The sequence below is a fragment of the Centroberyx gerrardi genome, chromosome 6 (assembly GCF_048128805.1).
Source record: "Centroberyx gerrardi isolate f3 chromosome 6, fCenGer3.hap1.cur.20231027, whole genome shotgun sequence".
Classification (NCBI taxonomy): Eukaryota; Metazoa; Chordata; class Actinopteri; order Beryciformes; family Berycidae; genus Centroberyx; species Centroberyx gerrardi.
The window spans coordinates 2,058,777-2,081,369 of record NC_136002.1 but is presented as its reverse complement, the minus strand read 5'-3'; the positions used below and the strand labels follow the sequence as shown (position 1 = coordinate 2,081,369).

The 22,593-nt window shown below is 41.4% G+C and overlaps 2 protein-coding genes across 4 annotated transcripts; both read right to left on the bottom strand.

The window, feature by feature from the left end:
* Window positions 1-1,334: 1,334 nt before the first annotated feature.
* usf1 (upstream transcription factor 1) lies at window positions 1,335-21,057 on the bottom strand. 3 transcript variants are annotated; one of them, XM_078284102.1, is made up of 11 exons: window positions 21,011-21,057; window positions 14,410-14,471; window positions 14,228-14,277; window positions 13,803-13,915; window positions 12,376-12,489; window positions 4,301-4,454; window positions 3,518-3,605; window positions 3,368-3,426; window positions 3,152-3,246; window positions 2,725-2,853; window positions 1,335-2,171 (listed from the first exon to the last, which is right to left on the bottom strand). In XM_078284102.1, the coding sequence occupies exons 2-11, from the start codon at window positions 14,415-14,417 to the stop codon at window positions 2,082-2,084; spliced, it is 900 nt and encodes a 299-aa protein (XP_078140228.1). In that variant the 5' UTR covers window positions 14,418-14,471; window positions 21,011-21,057; the 3' UTR covers window positions 1,335-2,081. The 3 variants fall into 3 exon arrangements, with proteins under 3 accessions (XP_078140228.1, XP_078140226.1, XP_078140227.1); XM_078284100.1 differs by lacking the exon at window positions 21,011-21,057 and adding an exon at window positions 15,164-15,193; XM_078284101.1 differs by lacking the exon at window positions 21,011-21,057 and adding an exon at window positions 15,103-15,152.
* Window positions 16,888-19,601, bottom strand: LOC144539410 (uncharacterized). The gene is made up of 4 exons (XM_078284229.1): window positions 19,565-19,601; window positions 19,387-19,439; window positions 18,306-18,679; window positions 16,888-18,169 (listed from the first exon to the last, which is right to left on the bottom strand). The coding sequence occupies exons 1-4, from the start codon at window positions 19,599-19,601 to the stop codon at window positions 17,800-17,802; spliced, it is 834 nt and encodes a 277-aa protein (XP_078140355.1). The 3' UTR covers window positions 16,888-17,799.
* Window positions 21,058-22,593: the final 1,536 nt, after the last annotated feature.

Below are 22,593 nucleotides of genomic sequence, written 5' to 3'. Positions count from 1 at the left end.
TCAAAATAAAATTATTATTTGCCGAACATGTTTAAAAAATTGAGTAATAAAAAATGGAGTAATACAAAGTACAGAGGTGAAAATAAACATTGCATTCAAGGAGGAATATCCTAGTTATTGGAGCAAAAGCTGAGAGAGAGAAACTGTCTGACCACCTAAAATTATTCGCACTAAATACCAAGGAACAGGTCAAAAACCTTGGTGTTATTGATTCTGACCTAAATTTTGTGTCACATTAGAAACGTGACTAAAGTGTCCTTCTATTATTTAAGGAATATTGCCAGAGTCAGACCGTTTCTCTCCCAGGCAGACACAGAAAAGTTAATACATGCTTTTATCTCCAGCAGGCTGGATTATTGTAACGCTCTTCTGTCTGGTGTGTCTAAGAAAGCTAGTCAGTTACAGCTTGTACAGAACGCAGCAGCACGTGTTCTGATGAAAACCAGACAGAGAGCCCACATTACTCCAATCTTAAAATTTTTACATTGGTTACCTGTCTGTTACAGAATTAATTTTAAAATTATTTTATTGATTTTTAAATCACTGAATGGCTTTGCCCCGTCTTATCTGTCTGACATGGTTAAGACATATGTGCCTACTAGGTCCCTTAGATCCTCTGACTCAAACCTCTTGATTGTTCCTAAGGTCAGAATAAAAGGCACGGAGAGGCAGCCTTTGTTAATTACGCCCCAAAACTTTGGAACAGTCTGCCTGAAAGTCTTAGGGGCTTTACATCTGTTGACACTTTCAAACGAAATCTTAAGACACATCTTTTTACCATTGCTTTCTCCTGAAGTGTTTTTTACCTGATGGTTGTTTTATTTTGTCTTATCCTGCTATTTTAATTTAATTTAAAAAAAAAATGTTCCCTTGCTTTTATTATTTTATCATAAATGTTATGATTATCTGCTTTTATGTTAAGCACTTTGTGTTGCATTTTATGCATGAATTGTGCTATATAAATAAAGTTTATTATTATTATTATTATTATTATTATTATTATTATTATGTGGGAAATTCAAAGACATTTGCTGTTTCTTGGAAAATGTCTTTACACAGTATATATCAATAGGCCTATGCAAGATGCCACATACAAAGGAATCCTCAAACATCAAACTTATTCCAGGGAACTTGGAAGGCTGTCTACTTTCTTATCATTTTCATTCTATTTTACCAAAGAGGCACAATTGTTCCTCTGCAAGATGTCATATGCCAAAAATATACAAAGAAATTCTTAAACATCAAACTTATACCAAATAATTCCTATTCCTTGAGTGATGACATGAGCTCTTCCCCAACGTCACGCAAATCAAAGCAAATTATGACATACAGTATATGATTTGTTTTTTTATTTTATTTTTATAAAGACATACATAGGCTAGCTACAATGCAATGCTTACCAACTCCTTTTCATTCAGTTACATTGTTGCAATGCAATTGTCCTTGTCTCCAGTTAGCCTTAATGGAAAGACATACAAAAATACAAAGCAAAAATAGCTGAACTATTAACTGGATGACATAATTCGTATCATCTGGTCGAATTGAAATACATAAAAGATGAAAACAAGTCAAAGAGTGAATAAAATATCTTGGAGACTTCAACATGAGTGCATTTGATACAGCAAAGCACAGTACTGAAAAGGTTAAGAAAAAAAAACATGTACATGAAAAGTTGTTCGTACAGCTTGTTTTAGAGCTTATTGAATGTTGATGGAACAATCATTGTAAGTTTGTTGAGGGAGGCATTCAATGAGAGCGTCACAAAACTGATTTCTGGCTTTTCAAGCTAGAAAGTTCAACGCTTTTTTCCTCGTTTCAAGTCCAAAATGTCATTATGATTGGGTTGTCTTCATCAGGCAAAGGACTTAAACAGTATTTCAATGCTTTAAAAAGCTTTAGAGCAAATATTTAAGAGTCTCACTTAGCAAAGTAGTTGGATTTAAATATTTAGGAGAATATTCGGTTATTTGCCCTATCTCATGCACACTCGATCACATATTATAAAGTATCTGAAAGCATTTCAAGTACTGTTTTGGCCCATATGTGGTTGTCATCAGATACCCGTTGTCATGTCAGACGTCTCACTGGGGCTCTGTGCTGGATGATCCCACAATGCCGTGCTGTCGCAGCAGGTTCCTCAGGATCTGGTTCTTGGACTTCCAGTCTTCCACCTGAGCAACAGATAACACAGTGGTAATTACTGATGAGCAGACTTATGGTTTTTTTGTCATGTATGTAATGAACATTGCTAACCTCTACCAAGCTGTTAGACTCATCAGATATCAGATATCTGTCAGTCAGTATCATCCACCTCTGATATGATGGATATGATGCAGTTTGGTTTATAATGGATGAATGCTGCACTGGTTGTCCATGTGAAGATCTTAACCTGACTTTATTGTAATGCAACATTTAGATCTGTTTCTACACAAGTATGAATTAAAATGTTTTTATTATTATTAGTCTGGGTTTCAATGGAGCGTTTTAGTGTCCCATGATGGTTTACATGTTGTTTCAGAGGTTTTTTCCACCCTGACAAAAGTAAAATTCTGAATACTGAATACTTCTGTCATTTTGCCATGAAAATGATTACATTTAAAGACCTTGAACAACGGCGCAAAATATTGCCTATCAATCCAAACGTCCATCAATTCAATCCAAAAATATCGATATCGGCCTTGAAAAACCCATGTCAGTCGAACCCTACTGAACATGGTGACATACCTCCTGTCTAAGTAGCTGGTTGTCAATCCTGAGACGATCAAGAGTGCCAATATCTTCCCCTAGCTTCAGGTTGCTCTGTCGGAGCTCCTTGATGTAGTCGCAGGCTTTGGACAAGATCCCTCCTTTACTCTGGAACAAAACACAAGAGGGCGCAAAAGGTTAGAAGAAACAAAAACGAGTGGAAATCGTCCTTCTGTTCCCACCCCAAATAGACAAAATATCTTTTATATCCTTTCCCGCCGGAAGCGTTTGAAGGGTGCGGTTTGCGCTTTTGGGGACACACACTAATCGTAGATACTACGTCTAAAGAGCAAAGTAACATACCTTCACTGGATTCATCCTCCTTGTCTATTTCAAATGCAGACTGAAGCGTGAACACAAACCTGGAGACTGTCTTCACTCAGCCGAGAGCTGAATCAATACTCACCTGGCCTGTCTTGGTATAGTCCACGTTACAGTCTGGGATGGCCTTCGACAGCTGCACAATCCAGTTGTTGATCTTGTCCCTGCGTCTGCGCTCAACTATTGGACAAAATGCTCAGTTTATTAACCAGCGGAAACCTGAAAAAACGAATAACTGTTCGACATTTGTGGTAAAATACAGTTATGTCTTCCACTTCTACCACTGGATTTGAGTGCTAACCTTCATTGTGCTGGGCTCGCCGTTTCTCGTCTCTGGAAGCCCGAGGAGCCTCTTGTTTTCTACAAGACAATCAGGGAAGATGTTAGAATCTTTTTTTAATTAAATGCAGCATTCTTGTAATTCTCTTATACTGTAATGTACTGTAATTACGCTATGTATGGCTGTGTGCGAGGTGCGATTGTCCTCTGATTAGTTCCCGTCAAAACTTCCTGGGGCGACATCATCACATAGAGCTGCCCTGTAAAACAAAGGGGGGGGGATGTCAACTGAGGAGAAGAATGGGCAGAATGAAAACATCTTATGATGTCCATCTTTAAGTATGAATGCAGCTTACAGTCTTTAAGTGAGGGCGGTTGGAAATATGACTTGGAAAATTTAAAACGGACTTCTATGCCTCCTCAAACGTTTTTTTTTTTTTTTATTATTTCACAGTGTACAGAGATGCTCTCAGTTAATTTTACTACTAAGTTCATCATTACTATTACCCTTGTTTTGCAACACCAGCCAAGCACCACATGATGGAAAATGTGTCTTTTTGAGACATGTTTCACGACAGTCTCTCTTTTGAATTACATTGCACTTCATGATGGATCATAAACTTGATTTGTTGTATCCAGGTAAGCAAGTCATGTTAACACAGTATCTGATTCTATACACAAAATCCCACTGAAAATGGAGAGGGTGACACATTTCTATAAAAAATGTATATTAATTATTTTGCAGATGAAAATAATACCTAGAGGGTCATTTATTTAGCTTCCCATCCCTTGGCAGGTAGTCCAAAAGTGAACTGTGGACACTGTATAAAAGTAGACGTTCCTCTACAGCAGCCATGTTTAAACAGAATCACTGGCTCCAGACAAGTGGCTTTGCTTCCCCCTTGTGGATAAATGCACCATGTACTGCAACTCTCAGCCCGTCCCTGCTCCTCACCTGTGGGCGTGGTCTGGCCCAGCAGCGTGTCAGAGGCCTGGACCGTGGTGACCATGGTGCCGGTGGTGGCGTCGGCGATGGTGGCGGGGTAGTAGGTGTACTGTGTCTCTGCGCTGCCGTCTCCCTCCAGCCCCTCCGACTGCGAGAACACAGCCTGAGACCAAACAGACACTGTTATTATTGTTGTTAGAAGCTGCCACCAATGTGTTCAACTGGCAAGATCTTGATATTTTGCATCATACAGTGATTGTATATCAAGAGGGTTTTCAAGACCAATACAGATCATTTTGGATTGAAACCGCTGGTAGCTGATATTGTGCAGATCAATATTTCTTTAAATTTGACCATTTTCATGTCAAAAAATTTGAATATATTGGTATTTCAAGACACACTCACTTTTTTAGTGTACCCACTTCCCCTCAACCTGCCTCGTCTACTTCTACTTCAGTTAGTGATTTCCAACGTTTCCCAGAATGCCTTTTGACAACCTCAGAGAACAAATGTTGCATTCAGCTGCTTTACGTGTGGGTGGAGAGAGCAAAAACGATAGCAACAGCGATAGGAACAGCATTACTCAGAACGCAACATGTCTTGTGGCTGCATTACTAATTGCTCTCTCTGCCTCTTCTACAGTGGATTTCTCCCTGTATGATTGTTGAACATCGGTGCAAAATGGCGGCTCCAGATACTGATACCGATAACTGGGCTTTGGGTATCGGCCGATACCGAGTACCGATCCGATACCAGTGTTTAATTAATAAACTGTAGGCTATGCCTCACTGTGTGGAAGAGACTGGGATCATTCTTTTATGTGTAAGGCAACATCAGGCTTGACTTTAACATTGCTTTCCTAACTTTGTAAAACAAAATGTAACAAATAAATACATAGATATAAATGTACTCAATTGTTATTTATTATTAAAATAATAAATAATCGTGCTCCAGCAACTTGGTAAAACATCTTCAAAATTAACAGGAATTACAATTCAAGTGTAAACCTTTTAAATGCAGCAACAAATTGGTCAGGAATTAAAATTCCAGTATAAAACAATACAACTGCATCAAATGAGAACAAAATGTAAACATTAAATCACAATTAAGTCACAATCTAGTGCAAACAAACTTGATAAATTAAATCACAATTCACACAAGTAGTATAAACAAGTAACTTGGTAAAAACAAAACATTCAAAATATGCAGAATAAACCTAAATTACTGAAATAACTCTGGCTTAACTGGTAATCTTGCTTTATGAAACAGCCCTCAGAAAAAAAATCAAGGTATGTTAGTCTGACTATGTGTCGGCCGAATGGAGCAGCAGTACCTGACGAACACGGAAAACACTTGAAATCGTGTTGTGGCAGGAAACAACGTTGACCTACAGCCGAGTCCCCGGCTGTAGGTCAACAGCCGGGGACCAGCAGCTCCGGAGGAGCCACCGGACGGACCGAAGGCAAATGGCCGGGTCTACCGGCGCGCTGCTGACGCATGACGTAGTATGCGCACGTAGACATAAACATAGAATTGAATTGAATAGATCGGCCCCATTGTCACCGATACCCGATCCAGCTATTTGAGTCAGTATCGGACCGATATCCGATATCAGTATCGGATCGGTGCATCCCTAGTATTTATCTTAAGTTTTCCTGAATGAAAACTTTTTCATTGAAAATTCCAGTATAACTAAATCAACAGACTTTCTTTCAAAAGTAAAGTAGCCTAAATACTGGCTCTTTGTTATTTTAACATAAAATATCCCTGCATTGTAGGCTATGTAGGCCAACATCAACATAAATTGCAACATAAAATGCAACCTTCAGTGGCTTTACTCCAGGGCATCAACATAAAATGCAACTTAAATCATGTAGGCCTACCTACAGAAATCCTTCCACTACTGAATAGGGCTACAAATCTTTGCTATAAACACCCCAAATAGTGATGCGCGGGTAAACCCGAAACCCGCAGCTCCCGCAGGTGGGGCGGGTCAGGTCGATTGAAGATAATATTGAGAACGAACGGATGTTGACATGTCGGATCGGGCGGTCGTGGGTTAAAAAAAAAACCTGACCCTCGCATCACTACCCCCGATGTTTTAGCCTAGTTGGAGGGGCTTCTTCCGCCCCTCCAGCACTACAGACGCTCTTTGCTTTGCTCCTGCTTTGCTCCTGCCTGCTTATCTATTTTTCGGCAATATTTTCCTGTTTTTCCGGCTGCATTGCACAAAAATATGAGTGGGAGTTCCTGTTAACTACTAATTCTACAGGATTAAAGTGATAGAGGTCGTGATCACCTATTTTTAAAACTCTTTCACCATTCGGGAATACACGATGCCTCCTCACACTCTGGACTGCCATAAACTGCTACAGAAGATTGCTCTGCTAGAAACCAGAATTTTTGCACTGGAAAATGACAGAGAACTTCATGACACACTTCCAATGTCTTCAGTCGGTGAGTTAAAACAGCCTAGAACTCAGGCTCAGAGTGCTAATGAAGTGCCAGCATTGAATGATTCCATAACCTTCCCAAAACTTGGTAAACCTGAACTAGTACCAAAGAAACTAACTGAACAGACTGAGTCTACTACCCACTGGTATACGCTGGGTGCAAAGCCCAAAAATAATCACACAAATAGACAGCAGACTAATGCAAATAAGAGACTGCAGTCATCCCCGACACTACGGCTGGAAAATAGATTTGAACCACTATTGAATCTGTGTGAATCAGAAATGGCGACCACTATTGATCATTTGCACAAGGAAGAACGGCGACGGACTAAGGTGCGCACAGATAAAGGGTTAAAGTCAAAGGCTTGGACGGACAAGAAGCCTGGCCCCCCAGTGGAGCAGACACCTGTGCCGGACATTCTCATTGTTGGAGACGCCGCTATCAGAAACATAAGCGGTAAGATGATCAAAACATGTTGTTTTCCAAGTGCAATGGTCTGTGACATCAGTGAAAAAATCCCCCAAGTACTGTCTGACCACCCAGAAATGAATCAAATCATTGTACATGTGGGGACAAATGATATTTGCAAAGAGCAGTCGGAACTGCTGAAGCTGGACTTCATTGAACTTTTTAACAGACTTGGCAAACTAGAGATTCAATCCTTTATCAGTGGGCCATTACCAACAGCTGACAGAGGAATCAATAAGTTTAGCAGGCTACTTGGATTGAATACATGGCTGTCCAAAACCTGCAATTTAAAAGGACTGAACTTCATTGATAACTTTAACCTGTTCTGGGGGCGTAGAGACCTTTTCAGAGCAGATGGCCGCCATCTAAACGGGTCCGGAGTGAAACTACTAACGGACAATCTCCTCTACTCCCTTCATCACCCATCTGCCCCCCTCCCGGATGCACTCAACTCTGACACACTTCAGTCCCAACTTCAACAGCAACCCATAGATGACCAGTCACTCTCACCGCAGCCCCAGTCCCAGCCTCAGCTTGGAGCTCTCTGTTCCTCCAGGTCACCCTCCCCCTCCCCCTCCCTCTCCCTCTCCCCCGCCTCCCCTCTATTAGGATTCACAGATAAGATGGAAGAACTGGTGAATGCTGGACTTAAACTCACCCCTCGACCGCTTCCCCGCCCCGTCCTAGCCAGCCCTCAGGCTCCACCACCCCCACAGCCCCGCTCTTCAATTCTCCCCCCTCGTCCCCCTCGCCCATGCCCCCCCTCTTCAACTCCCAGACGTCCTCCCCCTCCCTGCCCCCCTCGACCTTCATCCATCCTGGAGGCGCCAAGCGCACTGTGTCACACCAACGTTGCTGATATCAACACCGGAGAAGCAAACAACTGATGGCCTTGGGGTCCCTGCTACACTGTAGCTGGTACTCATGAAATTTCCCATATCAAGCTGGGACCCAATACACGTATTGCTGGATCACAACCACCACCAAGAGTTTTTACGTCAGTGCCTGTAACTTTCCTCATTCCTGTTTTGACTAGCAGTAGAATAAGCAAGACGTACCCTCTCCATGCTGCAAACTTATCAAATTTGATAAGTGTGAAACAACTTGATAATTGGATATGTGTCCCTCATCACTCGGGTTCAGGCCCAGTCAAAACTTCAAAATTAGCTTTACTAAATGTTAGGTCACTAACAAACAAATCATTTTTAATTAATGATCTTATTGTTAATTTTAAACTTGATTTCATGTTTTTAACGGAAACTTGGTTAGATGAAAATAGCAATGCTACACTTATTGAAGCATGTCCTCCAAATTACAACTTCTATCAGTCAGTTAGACAGGGCAGACGAGGGGGTGGAATAGCCGCAATCTACTCAGATCAGTTTAACTGTACAAAGGTTGACCTAGGAGAGTTTTCGTCTTTTGAATATCTGGCCTTTGTCCTCAAGGCTGAAGCTCCAGTACTTATTTTAACACTCTATCGGCCACCTAGGCAACTATCATTTTTTCTCCCAGAATTCTCTGAATTGGCATCACTTATTATCACCAGATATGATAGAATAATTTTGAATGGTGATCTAAACATTCACATAAATAATATGTCTGATTCGAAGGCTATGGAATTCATCAACCTACTGGACAGTTTAGAACTCACTCAACATGTCACTGAGGCTACACACCAACATGGTAACACACTCGACCTGGTCGTGACGAAAGGAGTAACGATTGACAATGTATCAGTGTCTAATGTCTCTGTTTCCGACCACTACTGTGTGTTCTTTGATGCTCATTTGATTGTAACCAGGAACATGAAAGAAATTGTTGCTCAAAAGCGGTTCCTAGATGCAACAGCAGAACTTGAGTTCTCAGAGCTTGTAAGAGAACTGGACTCATGTCATCTAAACTGCTCAGTACATGAAATGGTTGATGCTTTCAACAACAATCTGAGTAATACACTGAACAAAGTGGCCCCACTCAAGGTCAAAAAGAGGTTAAGTGGCAAAATATCACCATGGATAAATAACTCTGTCCGTGAGCTCAAGAGAACATGTAGAGCAGCAGAAAGGAAGTGGAGAAAATCTGGACTTGAGGTCCATCATAGCATTTATAAAGAATCCTTAACTGCATATAACAATGCTGTACGTGCTGCAAGAAAAGTCCATTTCTCAAAGATCATTACAGAGAGCGGGAGTGATCCTAGAATACTGTTTTCCACCATTGACCAACTGCTGAATCCTGCCCCTGTCTCTGACATTTTAAGCCAAGCCTCTGATGCAAAATGTGAGGAATTTGCTAACTTTTTTAAAAACAAAATCACAACTATCAGGGCTAGTATCGCTTCAGGTGCTGGTAATTTCAATAACCAACCTTGTAAAAGTCAAACATCCATGAGGGCATTTTCTAGTATTTCTGTTGCAGAACTTAATAAGATTGTAATAGAGAGTAAATCTTCCACCTGCTCTCTTGACCCTGTCCCCACTACATTTTTTAAGAGGGTTTTCAATAGTGTTTCAAACTCTGCTCTGAAAATCATTAATACATCACTTGAGACTGGGGTTTTTCCTGATGCCTTTAAAACCGCTGTTGTGAAACCGCTGTTGAAGAAATCACATTTGGACTGTGGGGTCCTAAGTAACTACAGGCCCATATCAAACCTTCCTTTTTTAAGGAACTTGAAAAAGTGGTTTCTAACCAAATTAACAAATTTTTAAATGAAAACAACATTCTGGAGAAGTTTCAGTCAGGTTTCAGAGCCAACCACAGCACAGAAACTGCTCTCACCAAAATAGTCAATGATTTGCGACTTAGCACTAATGCCAACAGGGTGTCAGTTCTGGTTCTTTTGGACTTGAGTGCAGCATTTGACACCATCGACCACAATATTCTCATAGATCGTCTCGAGAACAGGGTTGGTCTCTCTGAATGTGTCCTAAACTGGTTCAGAACTTACATTACAGGGAGAAAATTTTTCATCTGTCTTGGAGATCATGTATCAGAGAAACATGATCTAACTTCTGGTGTTGCACAAGGAAGCTGTCTTGGTCCCCTGCTTTTCTCACTGTACATGCTTCCATTAGGTGATATTATCAGAGAACATAATGTCAATTTCCATAGCTATGCTGATGATACACAACTATACATTTCTGTAGAGCCAAATCATGCAGATGCCTTAAGCTCCCTCACTACTTGTCTATTGGCTATCAATGATTGGATGAACACAAATTTCTTAAAACTGAATGAAGATAAGACAGAAATACTTTTGGTCGGCCCCAAAGCCAAAAGAGAAGAACTCTCCACAAGACTTGGGAACCTGAATCCCTCGATCAAATCAGAAGTAACAAGCCTGGGTGTTATCTTAGATTCTGATCTAAGTTTTAATTCCCATATAAACAAGGTGACCAGAACAGCATTCTTTCATCTTAGAAATATTGCCAAGGTGCGGCCCTTCCTAACCCAGAAAGATGCTGAAAAGCTAACTCACGCGTTTGTTACAAGTAGACTGGACTACTGCAACGCCCTTTTTACCGGCCTCCCAAAAAAGTCTATTGAGAGGCTTCAGCTTATCCAAAACTCTGCAGCTAGGCTTTTAACAAAAACAAGGAAGCGAGAGCATATCACTCCGGTTCTAGCTACATTGCACTGGCTCCCAGTGTCCTTTAGAATTGATTTTAAAGTTCTTTTACTTGTATACAAAGCTCTCAATGGCTTAGGACCGGCCTACATTACAGAATCCCTGCTGTTCTACATTCCATCAAGAGCCCTCAGGTGTTCTACTGCTGGTTTGCTAGAAGTACAAAACCCCACTCAAAAGAAGATTGGGGATGCAGCCTTTTTTAACTATGCTCCTAAACTGTGGAACACCCTCCCAAAGAATATTAGAGAGGCGGGCTCTGTAAGCATTTTCAAACGACTGCTAAAAACTTATCTTTTCAGCTTACCTTTTAAGTAGCCTTCATTTTAACTGTTTCTGTTCAGGATCCCAACAGAGCTGACACAGGCAAGTACAAATTTTCATTGGTCTTGTCCGGGTAATGCTTACTTGCACAAGTGAACACTATATGTGGGGGGGACAGAGCTTTACCCTGTATGATTCTCATCCATCTGTGGATGGTGAGGTTTTTGACCAAGAGGAGAATCTATGATTCTCGTCTGCCTTAGGCAGTGAGATCTGACGTAAATATCGGATCAAGAGTAGAATCAGATGGATTCTCATCCATCTGTGGATGGGGAGGTTTTTGACCAAGAGGAGAATCTATGATTCTCGTCTGCCTGAGGCAGTGAGATCTGACGTAAATATCAGATCAAGAGTAGAATCAGGAAGGACAGGGGAAAAGTAAATTAAAGAAAAACATATGGGTTCACTCACAATGTGCATCTAAAAGTGGGAGTATTTGTTGTGTTCTTCTATCTTTCTATTTTACTTGATTTGATTATTTTAATGCAATGCATCTTGCTTGTTCTTTTATATGAATTTTATCTTTTTAATCTGTCTTTTATCTGCCTTTTATTGATGTAAAGCACTTTGAGCTGCATGTTGTGTATGAAAGGTGCTATACAAATAAAGGTTATTATTATTATTATTATTATTGCTCTGTGCCTGTCTGAACTCGCTCTGAGAGATTGCTGCTGCGGGAACAAAAAGTTGTTTTGGTCCTACCGGCTCTTCTCCTCCTCTCCTCCTGCTGCTGTGTGACGTGAGTGACGTCGGGTTCTTCTGCGGCGCACTGCCGCAATATCGACACGGAAGCCACAAAATCTAAAGTTGGTCAAATTGATCCAAATCGATCTCTAATGCGCCGATGTGCGCATCACATCATGTTTGTCATTTGCCGATTCACAGACCAGCAGAGCAGCAGCAGCAGCAGCAGCAGAGTCTGAAAGTGAAACTTAAAATTCCACAATTTGCTCCACAGGCTACTCCTGTGTTAGTAGGCTAATCCAGCTGTGATGCCATCATAGATTGACATGTAATTCTGACAACTGATTGGACAGATACTCTCCAGGGCGATCGGACCCACGTGGGGAGTGGGGGGACACAGAACCGAATGAACCGCGGCACGCATGCGCGTACCGAACTGTGGGTGGCGAACTGAACGGTTCAGATTTTTTTCGGTATCCGTTACACCCCTACTGGCCATAGAGCTGGTGAGTCCCCTTCTCACCTGTGTGACAGTCTGTGTGGTTGCGGGGAATCCGGTGACCAGGCTGACTGCTGCAGCTCCGTCCGTCTGACCCTCCAACTGGCCATCTGACACCTGGATCACTCTGTAGGTCACCTGGGACACAACACATCACACCACAAGGAGACAACACCTTATTACCATTAAGTTGACAGATACAGTATTGCAGACGAGGTATGCCGTAGCATTTTGTTTACATCTAGCTTCAACTTTGAAGTCTATACTAGAAAAACATTTCCAGAACCCGACATTTCCAGAACCATAATCAATAATCAATTGTTGGAAAGCTCTTAATTTTTTGGATGATGTTTTTTTTTTTTTCATGTTCAGGAAGCCGATTCATTCAGTTCAACCCAGCTGATGGAAACACAACAAATTCACATTTCAGTTTTTGCAACATTTCGCAGGATGTGTATAAAATTGACTGGACAATGCCACACAAACATAGCTGATGATCCGGCACATATGCATGTTTTTAAGATGAAGATGAAGGTAAGATGAACACACGGGTCACTGAAGCTCCTGGAGGTCAGCGTGTCCCCAATCCCTGGATCTATTTATGACTAGCATCACCTGAAACATCCAGCACCTTATGTTTCACATCAGGTACAAAAGGATCATGCAGTCTCATGTTCAGTAGGAGTTTGGGGGCCTTTGAGTCTGACAGATTTCAGCCTAATCTATTTTTATGTCCCTCCACTGCAGTACATCGTATGTGGGACATAATGTCTTAATGGTGGCTTCCACCTCTTTCATATTAAGGACCCCTAATTTAGTCCACATTAAGGCCACGGACCCCCATTCGATGAGGTTTTATCTCTCGGACTCAAATCTGAGAATATTTTTATTGTTAGATATGATTTTGCCGAGAATGCCTTGACTATCTGTATTGTAGGTAGAGAGATAACAGAGAAACTATGATCAAAACAGTCATTCCTCTATATTCTCTAATTGTGTTAACTTCTTGTAAACGAAATAATGTTGAAGTTTAACAATTCATCAATTTGCTGGGGACCCGCTGGAACCCCCTCAAGGACCCCTGGTGGTCCCCGGACCCCACGTTGAGAACCACTGGAGTAGATGATCTCATTTTGGGCACCTTGCTGCATAAATTTGCATATTAATGAGAAAAACTGTTTTTTTCTAAACTACTCATTGCTTTAAGATACGGAGTTCATATTAATACTGCCCATGTGTTATGTGAAGGCAAATATGCTGACAGAAATATTAGCTAATTAATGACCTTATTAGCATAACTGGGTATGCTTAATATATCATGGTGATTATGGCAGGACATTAGGCAGCTCAAGTGCCTCTTGTTAAGAAGTAACAGTCGGAAAGCATACAGCACCAGATTTGGAATGAAACTGGACAGTCGAAGAAAGACTTTGGATTGACTTTTTCCCTACCTGACCGCCTGCTCCTTCCGTCTTGAACAGGTATTTGATGGGTTGATCAGAGAAGGTGGTAGCAGACTGAATGGTGGCAATAGCCGCTGGGTCCTCTGCAGTGGCTACTGATCCTACAGGAGCACAAACCCAGACATAAAGCAACTTTCTAGGTGGGGAAACAAGATTCGACATTCAAGAAAAAAACCCATCTTTTAGACAGCCTAGAAGGAAAATAGCTTAAGGTGTCCCCCAAACAACCACAGGTGGTCTTAGAGGTCAGGAATCGTACAAGGGAAGATTGAGAGGAAATATTACAACCACAAACACTGTATGTTCTTGTTGCCCTTTTGTCTTTTAGACCATGTTTGAGATTGTATTAATTCAAAATAGCATTTTCAAGACCTCTCGAGAGTGTGTCATGCACTTGACAAACTGTTTTTTACCTTCCTCATTGACGGGCATACTCCCATCTGGGTCAGGGCTCTTCTGTTGACTGCATACAGAGAAACAGGGGAGTCATGCTGGATAAAGCTGTCACCGAGTCAGTAGCTACAGCAACATTAGCCTACTCTATCAATGTATTTCTGTCATTAGTTACAACGGCGCATGTTAACGTCCTACTAACCTCTTCATTTCTGCCGACAGTCTTGGTTGAGGAGACCGCCTTCACTCACTCCCACAGCCAGACTATGAAAGAAGTTCATAAGTTTGAAAAGAGACGGAAGAAACTTAGGGAGAAATGACTGCTCGCGACGCAAGCATATTGTTTGTCGTAATGATTTTTGACGACAATGGGGCTGAAGCGAAGGGTAAATACTACACTGTAGTTAGATGTTGGTTGGTTGTTACACTGTTACACAGGCTGTGTAGGAGCCTAGGAGCTGGGTCACGTCAAAGAGTGAATTATACCGGAAAATGAGCGCTTTTACCTTCAAAATAACAGTATAAGAATTGGAGCGTACAAAACAAACATCATATGGTTATGAGTATGTGCTGTGAAAAGGAAGTGCATTTTAATTAACTACAGATTAATTATTAAGCATATTGTAAAATTGGTACATTATGTTGCTCATAAAACATTGCAATACGTTCGTCAACAAATGTTTTATTTTGAAAAATTATAACGGAAGTCAATTGTTTTATTATGGCACGCTTGACACTGGTCCTAGCTTGCTGCTACAGTATCCCATACAATGCTACTCGGCCCCAGCGGTTTCTACAGATGTTCAACAAAGCACTTTTATTTATCCTAGCTTCGTGCCAGTAGTACATGCCGTGGCTGATGGATATGCTGTAAAAATCATATTTAATGAACTACCTTTCGCACACAGCGTTCAATTATGGCGAATATATTCCAGTATGAACAAAGATCTACTTACAGCGCAGTGGTCCCTCCCCCGATATTTGTCAACAGACCTGCTTACCGTCTGCTGTGCGCATGCGCAACAGAAAATCGAGTAGACGGGTTCTGGATCAGTTAAAATTCCCACATAAACCGTTCGCCTAAAGGGCAAATCTGACCCACGGTCTGCGCCTGCCACTAGCACAATATCTGAAAAAAATACAAGCTTTTAGGAACAATTGTATCTCTGAAATTGATTAGAAAGGCTTTTATAAGATAGAAGCCAGTCTTGCATATTGTCTGGTATAAGTTTGTTGTTTAAGAATTCCGTGATACAATTTCACCAGTCCTTTATTTACAGTATATGGAATCATGCATAGGTCTGGACATTTGAAACTATGGCTCCCATTCCTTTAGTAAACATTGTGGAACTGTAATAGGTTAAACATATTTTTATAAGATAGATAGATACGCTTCAACTTGGTATGGTATAAGTTGCTGTTTGAGAATTTGTTTGTATATCGTTAGCAGCCCTGTGGCATCGCGCATAGGCCAATTACACAGTATATGCTCTGAAAAGAACATGTTGCAAAAGACAGCAACTGTATTTTTGGTCACTATACATTCCTCCTAAAATATATTCTTTATTTCACTATGTTTTACTCCCCCCAAAAAACGTTGAAACATGTGTTCCTCATTACGGCTATTATTTTGAAGGTTACGACAGGAAGTTCTCATTTTGATTCTGTCTGTGCTGACGTTGGTAAACCCAACCCTGCAGTCAGGGAGAGGAGGCACTGTTGAGGCTGGTTATCTGTTGAATATCTGAAGGTCTGACTGTCAGAAATTCCTGTAAACCTTTTGTGTAAAACAGATATATGGTAGAGAGATGAACTCAGGCGCAATAATATGAAGCCTAACACAGCATGTAGTTCCTTGTGGCAAGTTACCATCATGGGGTCAACAGGTCTAAACTGATATGGTGGTTCACGAATATAACTTCTTGTTACTTAAGAAATTCACACCTATGGCTCAGACAGCTTCAGCTAATGCAGCTATTTATTTGAATGTTAATGGCAGTAGACAACAGTTTGGAGGTTGGCAGGTCAGAGGGAGAGAAAACACTGGACAGCGCCCGTGGTTTGATCCCAGGTAGGAAGAGAGACCGCGTAATCTGAAAGATTTGACCACTGAGCTATGTCAGCAAAATATTGCCCATTCTTCTCAGTTGGGAGCAGGGAGGAGGGAGGAAAGGGGGGTCCTGTTCCTACGTTGTTGGCAGCGACGAGAGAGCTGCGGTGCAGAAGGTTCCCGGTTCGAGTCCCGGCTGTGCAGAAACGCCAATTAGAGAAAAGTGAGTATGTTCTGTGTCAGACTGTGAAACACTTGGCAAATAATTGTGGAATAACAGGGAGTTTTACAGATTTGTGTAAAGTGTAGCTGTGACTGTAGTTTACATTAAAGTGTGTTGTTATTGTAATTTATCTTCTCTGTGTGGGAAAGTCTTTTTTGAATTGTAGTCAATAATTGCCCTTAATATCTTTATTATTCCTACTTATTGTTCTGTTCTGTAATTACTGATTTTTTATTGAATTATTTAAGTAATGATTGAAATTGCTTACAAATACACAATTGCTCTGCAATAATAATAATAATAATAATTACAATTTCATTGTGGCAGAAGTGTATTGTGGTGTAATAAAGAGAACTGGACAAAGATATAGTGACTTGAGTTGACTGCTGTTTATTTCATGGTATTTTTATAAAACAAAAATGCAAAACAGTTGGTCAGTAAATTGCTTACAGTGACACAAGTCACATTAAACATGAAGCAAGTTCAACCTGGCCGGCAGTCTGGAGGGATTTCATCAAAACAGAGTGTTAGATGAGCAGTTATTTAATTATAGCTTTTGTCATATTTCCATATGAATAGAAATGTTTGAAATGAGAAGCAGCATCTGGGACAGAGTCACAGCACTCGAGTAACGTTTTACATTTGCACTGAGAAACATTGAGCTTAGAAACAGATAAAACACATCAGCAGGAAGCAGAACTACAGCAGAACACAACACAGTAAAAGTAACCAAAACTTTCCTGCTGTACAGTTACCATCCATTATCCAATCAATGCTGCAATATCAAAGGTTCAAGTTAAAAGCAGAGGTGGAAAGTAACAAAGTACATCTACTCAAGTACAATTTTGAAGTACTAGTGCTATTTCCATTTCGTAAGACTTTATACTTTTCCTCCACTACAAATGTACACAAGAGGGAAATATTGACCTTCACCCTCAACCAGGCAAGGAAAAACTCCCAAAAAAAACCTTTATCAGGAAAAAAAATGGAGGAAACCTTGGGAAGGAACCGAAGGAGGGATCAGGGTGGTCAGGTCTGCAATAGGTGCCGAGTGGGCAACATGACAATATAACAGGTGAATCAAATGGGGCAAAAACAAAGTACACAGAAGGGGACAAAGATGGGACTGCAGCAAATGCACAGTGAAGGAGGATAACAATCATCGTCCTTCACACTGGCGTGCAGTGTCAAAACATGTATATGTTCACGAATGTTTACGGTGGTTGTTGCTTTGTGGAAAGTTCCTACAATCACACCGTCATCATACAGCCGTAACACACATCTGGTTGGATGGGCCGATGTCAGTCAGGTGTCTCGCCTCAGACCTGCTTGCCGTGGGCGTCCCTGCCAGTAGTCAGACTACAGACAATATAGCTCTGAGGGTCCTCAACACACACAAGCCGTTGTAGCAGTTGAAGGCCTGGCACAGTGTGCAGTTGCTGAGAAGTGTGGGGCTGGTGGGGCTGTGTGGCTGGCAGGAGGGTCCTTGGAGCGGGCCGTCCTCGCTGGGTGGCCTGGCGTGACTGGTCCTCCGGCATCAGGAACACAAAGCGGGGCGCACTCCCCTCCTGCTGCAGGTGGAGGGGCTTGGCCTGGAGGAGAGGCTGGGCGGCAGTGTTGGGAGCAGGTGCGGGCACAACATCCTGCTCCAGAACAGCTACCTCTCTCCGCTGCTGACGCTTGGAGTACCTGAAACACATAACACACACACACACACACATAATGTCAGTCATTAAGGCTAGTGTCACCTGTAACCTTAACACCTGAAATGCTCCACTAATGACAATATCAATATATAATGAATAATATTGTGGTAATGTCTCACCACTGGGACAGGGTCCTCATGTTCAGCTGGAACAGCTGGAGGTTGGTCTCAGTCATGAGCCTCCGGCTGTCCAGCACCGCCTCTCTGATGGCCACGTAGTCGGCTAAGACGAGCGCCCAGCGACTCCTCTTGGTGCCGGCCGACTGCGTGGCACAGGGGTGGATGATGCAGAGCTGGCTGCAGATGGCCTCCACCAGCAGGAAGGACTGCTGGGGCAACTCCTCTTCCTCTCTTCGCCCCACAGGGCCAGGGGCCTGCAGACGGGCTGGAGCCGGCTGGACTGCAGGAGGGGCAGGCTCCTGGTCCTGGTCCTGGTCCATGGGCTCCTCGGCAGGCGCTGCAGCAGGTCTCCCATGGGCGGCAGGAGCCAGAGGCTGAAGGAGCGGGCAGGGACATGTACAGCTAAGGCTTCAGCAGAAAATAATAAATACATTTAGAATTAGTATACAAGAATAACAAAGAGACATTCAAATAAAAAAAGAGATAACAAAGAGACATTAAAATATTTCCCCCTAAAAATATATCACCACCTAATTTAATCCAACATTGTTACTGATATAGTATTAGTATTATTTCATATTGTTAGTGTACACAAATCAGAAGACAAAATAAATGTGGCAATTAATGATTGTTATCATCAGTGAGACACAAATTAGAAGACAAAATTAGACAACAGAAGCAAAATGCCCATGGAAAAGATACACAACAGAAATGTGATTCGTGCATATGAGATGATGAAGACTGCAGGAGGAGGAGGAGGAGATGCATCCTGAAAGTAGTCAGTAGTAGTTAGACTGCAGCTAGACTGCAGCAGCAGAAGCAGTGAAGATGTGAGGAGCAGCTACAGCTACAGCACCAAGACACCAGATGAAGTTAGGCAGACAAATAAAATGAGGGTTTTTTTCTCACCCAAACCTACCTTCTCCATTGTTAAATTACCAGCCTTTGTCCATTGAATATTGCAATAAAAAAAGGTTCAAGTTAATACAGTACATGGCTGAATACAATCACAATGTCATATCAGTCAGTCAGACATTGAAGACTTCTAAATGTACTTACACTGTTCAACTTCTGTGGCCACCTGGACCAGCTCAGAGTCAGACAGCTCTGGAGCTGGTGGAGAGGAAGACACCCCTGCATCACACACAGAAAGAGTGTCAGACATGGCGCATGGGTAGCAGAGGCTGACTGAATGTGTGTATTGATTGACACTTACCTTGAACGGCAGGCTTGGGGCGTAGCCCTCAACACCAGCTCACCGCTGCTGGCAGTCTTCCTCAGTGAGGGATGCTCCATCTAGGCGGAGGCAGATTAAAGGTCAGTGAAACAAATATTATAAGGATAAAGGCTGTTTATGAGACAATAAAAGACTGCAACATTCAAGGGTGACAACAGCATCATATTAAGTAGAGTAATCACATGTATGTGTGGATATTGATATAGTTTAATATAGTTAGTTTAACCTACGTTCTCTGATAAGTTCTGAATGTATGCTGTAGAAGACAGAAGGTGAATGACAGGTGACATATTATAGATAAGATAAGATATACTTTATTGTCCCGCAGGGAAACTTGTCTTGGGCTCCAAGCCACTTCATCACACAACACATTTGTCAACAACATCACAATGCACATGCACGCAAGTAGGCTACATAGATAATACATACAAACTCATGCAAAACGTGCTTCAATTCACATGTTGAGTGTGAGACAGTAGTTCTTTAAAATAGAACGTGAGCTAGACGCGTAGCTGTACGGTAACAACGCCTCAGCCAGTATGCATGTATAATATGAATATGAAAGACAAGGAGGTCAGACTATAAACTAGTATACTGTTCGTTTTAATGACATTTCTCCCTCAATAATTTGACAATACAAGGATACACCGCCAGGAAACATATTTTAGCAGATATAGAAAGTTTCAGACAGCTAACGTTACGACAGTAATCGGTGCAGATCGCTCTGTAAACGAGCCCATGAATAAACTACGTATTAAAAACACATGTAAAGCACAGTGAAATGCAGAAACGGTGAATATAACGTTAGCCAATATGAATAAAAAACAAGTTGTTTCTTACTTGCCGGCCGGTAACGTTAGACTCTCCCGTTAATAGTAGGCTAAGTTACGTTAGCTAACTACGTAGAAAGTAAACGATCGGTAAACACATCTAAACCCCCCAGGTAAACACTGTCTTATATTTTAATAAAATGAAGTTTGTGTTTTAGTATAAGTTAATTTTCTACACAGAAATCGCTACTTACCTAGTGACAGTTAAACTCTCGCTTCCGAGCAGACAGCAATGGCCGACTTGGAAAAGATATTGGAAACTGGATGGAGCTCTGTGATTGGTCAAATATTGGAAGGGAATTTGGAAATTTGGAACAGGGCCTGCCACCTGATTGGATAGATATTGGAACTCAGTTCCAATTTCTACTGAGACAAAGGGCCAGTGCAATGCGCAAGGGAGGAAACTGATCTTATAAACACACAGTCACTGTGGAGTAGCTCTGCTCTATGATATATTCTTGATTCGCGCACTGAAACAACTAATCTTCATAATACTTCAGCCATTAACTAGCACCGATACGTACCACTCGCTCTTTTATGGGAAGAACTAGACGCCAAACTCCATTATAAAATATGACAGTTTAATATATCCTGGGTTAGCAAGTGGTTAAATAACATCATATAATAGAACTAAAGACCTTTTCTGAATCATTAGTATCCAGTCTTCCATTCGGCATTCATATAATCTACCAAGCAGCATTGTATTTGAATAAGATCTCAACTTTTAGAAGAGACTCACGCTGCTCTCTACCACCCACCACGGTGTATTTTGATGTGAAAAGATAGTGGGAAAAATAGGGGAACCAACTCAAAAAATGTTTTGTTGAAAAAAGAGAAGTGCTGCTTGTTGGATTTATGTACGCCGAATTGAATAATGAATGCTAAGGATTCTGTAAAGGCGTTGAGTCATTTATCAGAGGGATGCATTTTTGCCATTAAAGTAGGACACATTAAATCTATAGATTTTTAATAACGTTTGGCACACATTGGGGAACAGACGTCATTTGGTAACATTTTGAGTTACTTACCTCTGATCTATGGCTCACCAGCCACAAAACTGCTGCTTTCTGAACTTTTCTCCTGTCAATTCTGGTCATTGTTGACCTGACTAGGAATTAAACTCACTGTCATTTTCACAACTGATCCTCTAACCACAAACCCTGAACCAAGTTACTTTTTTTGACAGAACAAGTTTGAGGGAACAAAAGTAACCTGTGTTTGTATTGCACAGCATCTAAATGACACTATACAGTTCCTGAACACATTCACTGTGACTGGTGGGCTACTTATCACTGACTTGGCTGGATAAAGTATTTTGATACTTATATTTAATATCCTGTGTGTCCTGTTGACCATCAAACATTTATTTTCAAGGTAGGTAATGAGTGAATCCCTGTGAAGCTGATTCTTCTCCGTCTTCTTCTCCTCAATGTGTTATTTAAGAGGGATACATTTTTGCCAATAAAGTAGCACATTAAATCTATAGATGTTTCAATAAAGTTTGTCACACATTAGGACACAGACCCCCAGTTGATAAGATTTTCAGTTCCTTATATGATTTAGTATTGAATTGTTTTCTACACTGTACATGGGGAGAGATACTGGTATGAGGAAAACCTATGATATAGAACAGTCATTGTCTAATTGGGAGGATTTTTAATGAATTTCCTTTGGAGCCACTGCAGCCCCTTCAATGACCTCTGGGGGTCCCTGGACCCCACTTTGACAACCACTGACCTAGCCTTCATTGAAAATAACCACTAAAACTTTGATGGCCAACAGACCATATACAACTTTAAACACAAGTATCAAAATACTTTACCTGCTGTGGTAATACACAAAAGAAGTTTGTGATATTGCACAAGTTCAGGTGCTTTTTGTTACAAATATCCACTTGAAGAAGACAAGGGTGTGAATGTTGGCTGTGTTGATGCAGTTTGGATCAGAGGGAGAGAAAAAAAGAGAAAAAAAGAGAAAACACTGCACAGCGCTTGTGGTTTGATCCCAGTAGGAACAGAGACCTGGAAATGTGAAAGATTTGTGGAAGGAAGTAATCAGTGAGCTATGGCAGTGTAGCAGACACTGGAGGAAACTGACTTCATCAATATGGTTACTGCAGAGACCTTCCTGCTCTATAATGCATCCTTGATTTATGCATGGAGAGGAAGAATCTTCAATACTTCAGCCATTACCCAGCTCTGATATGTACTGTTCTCTGTTG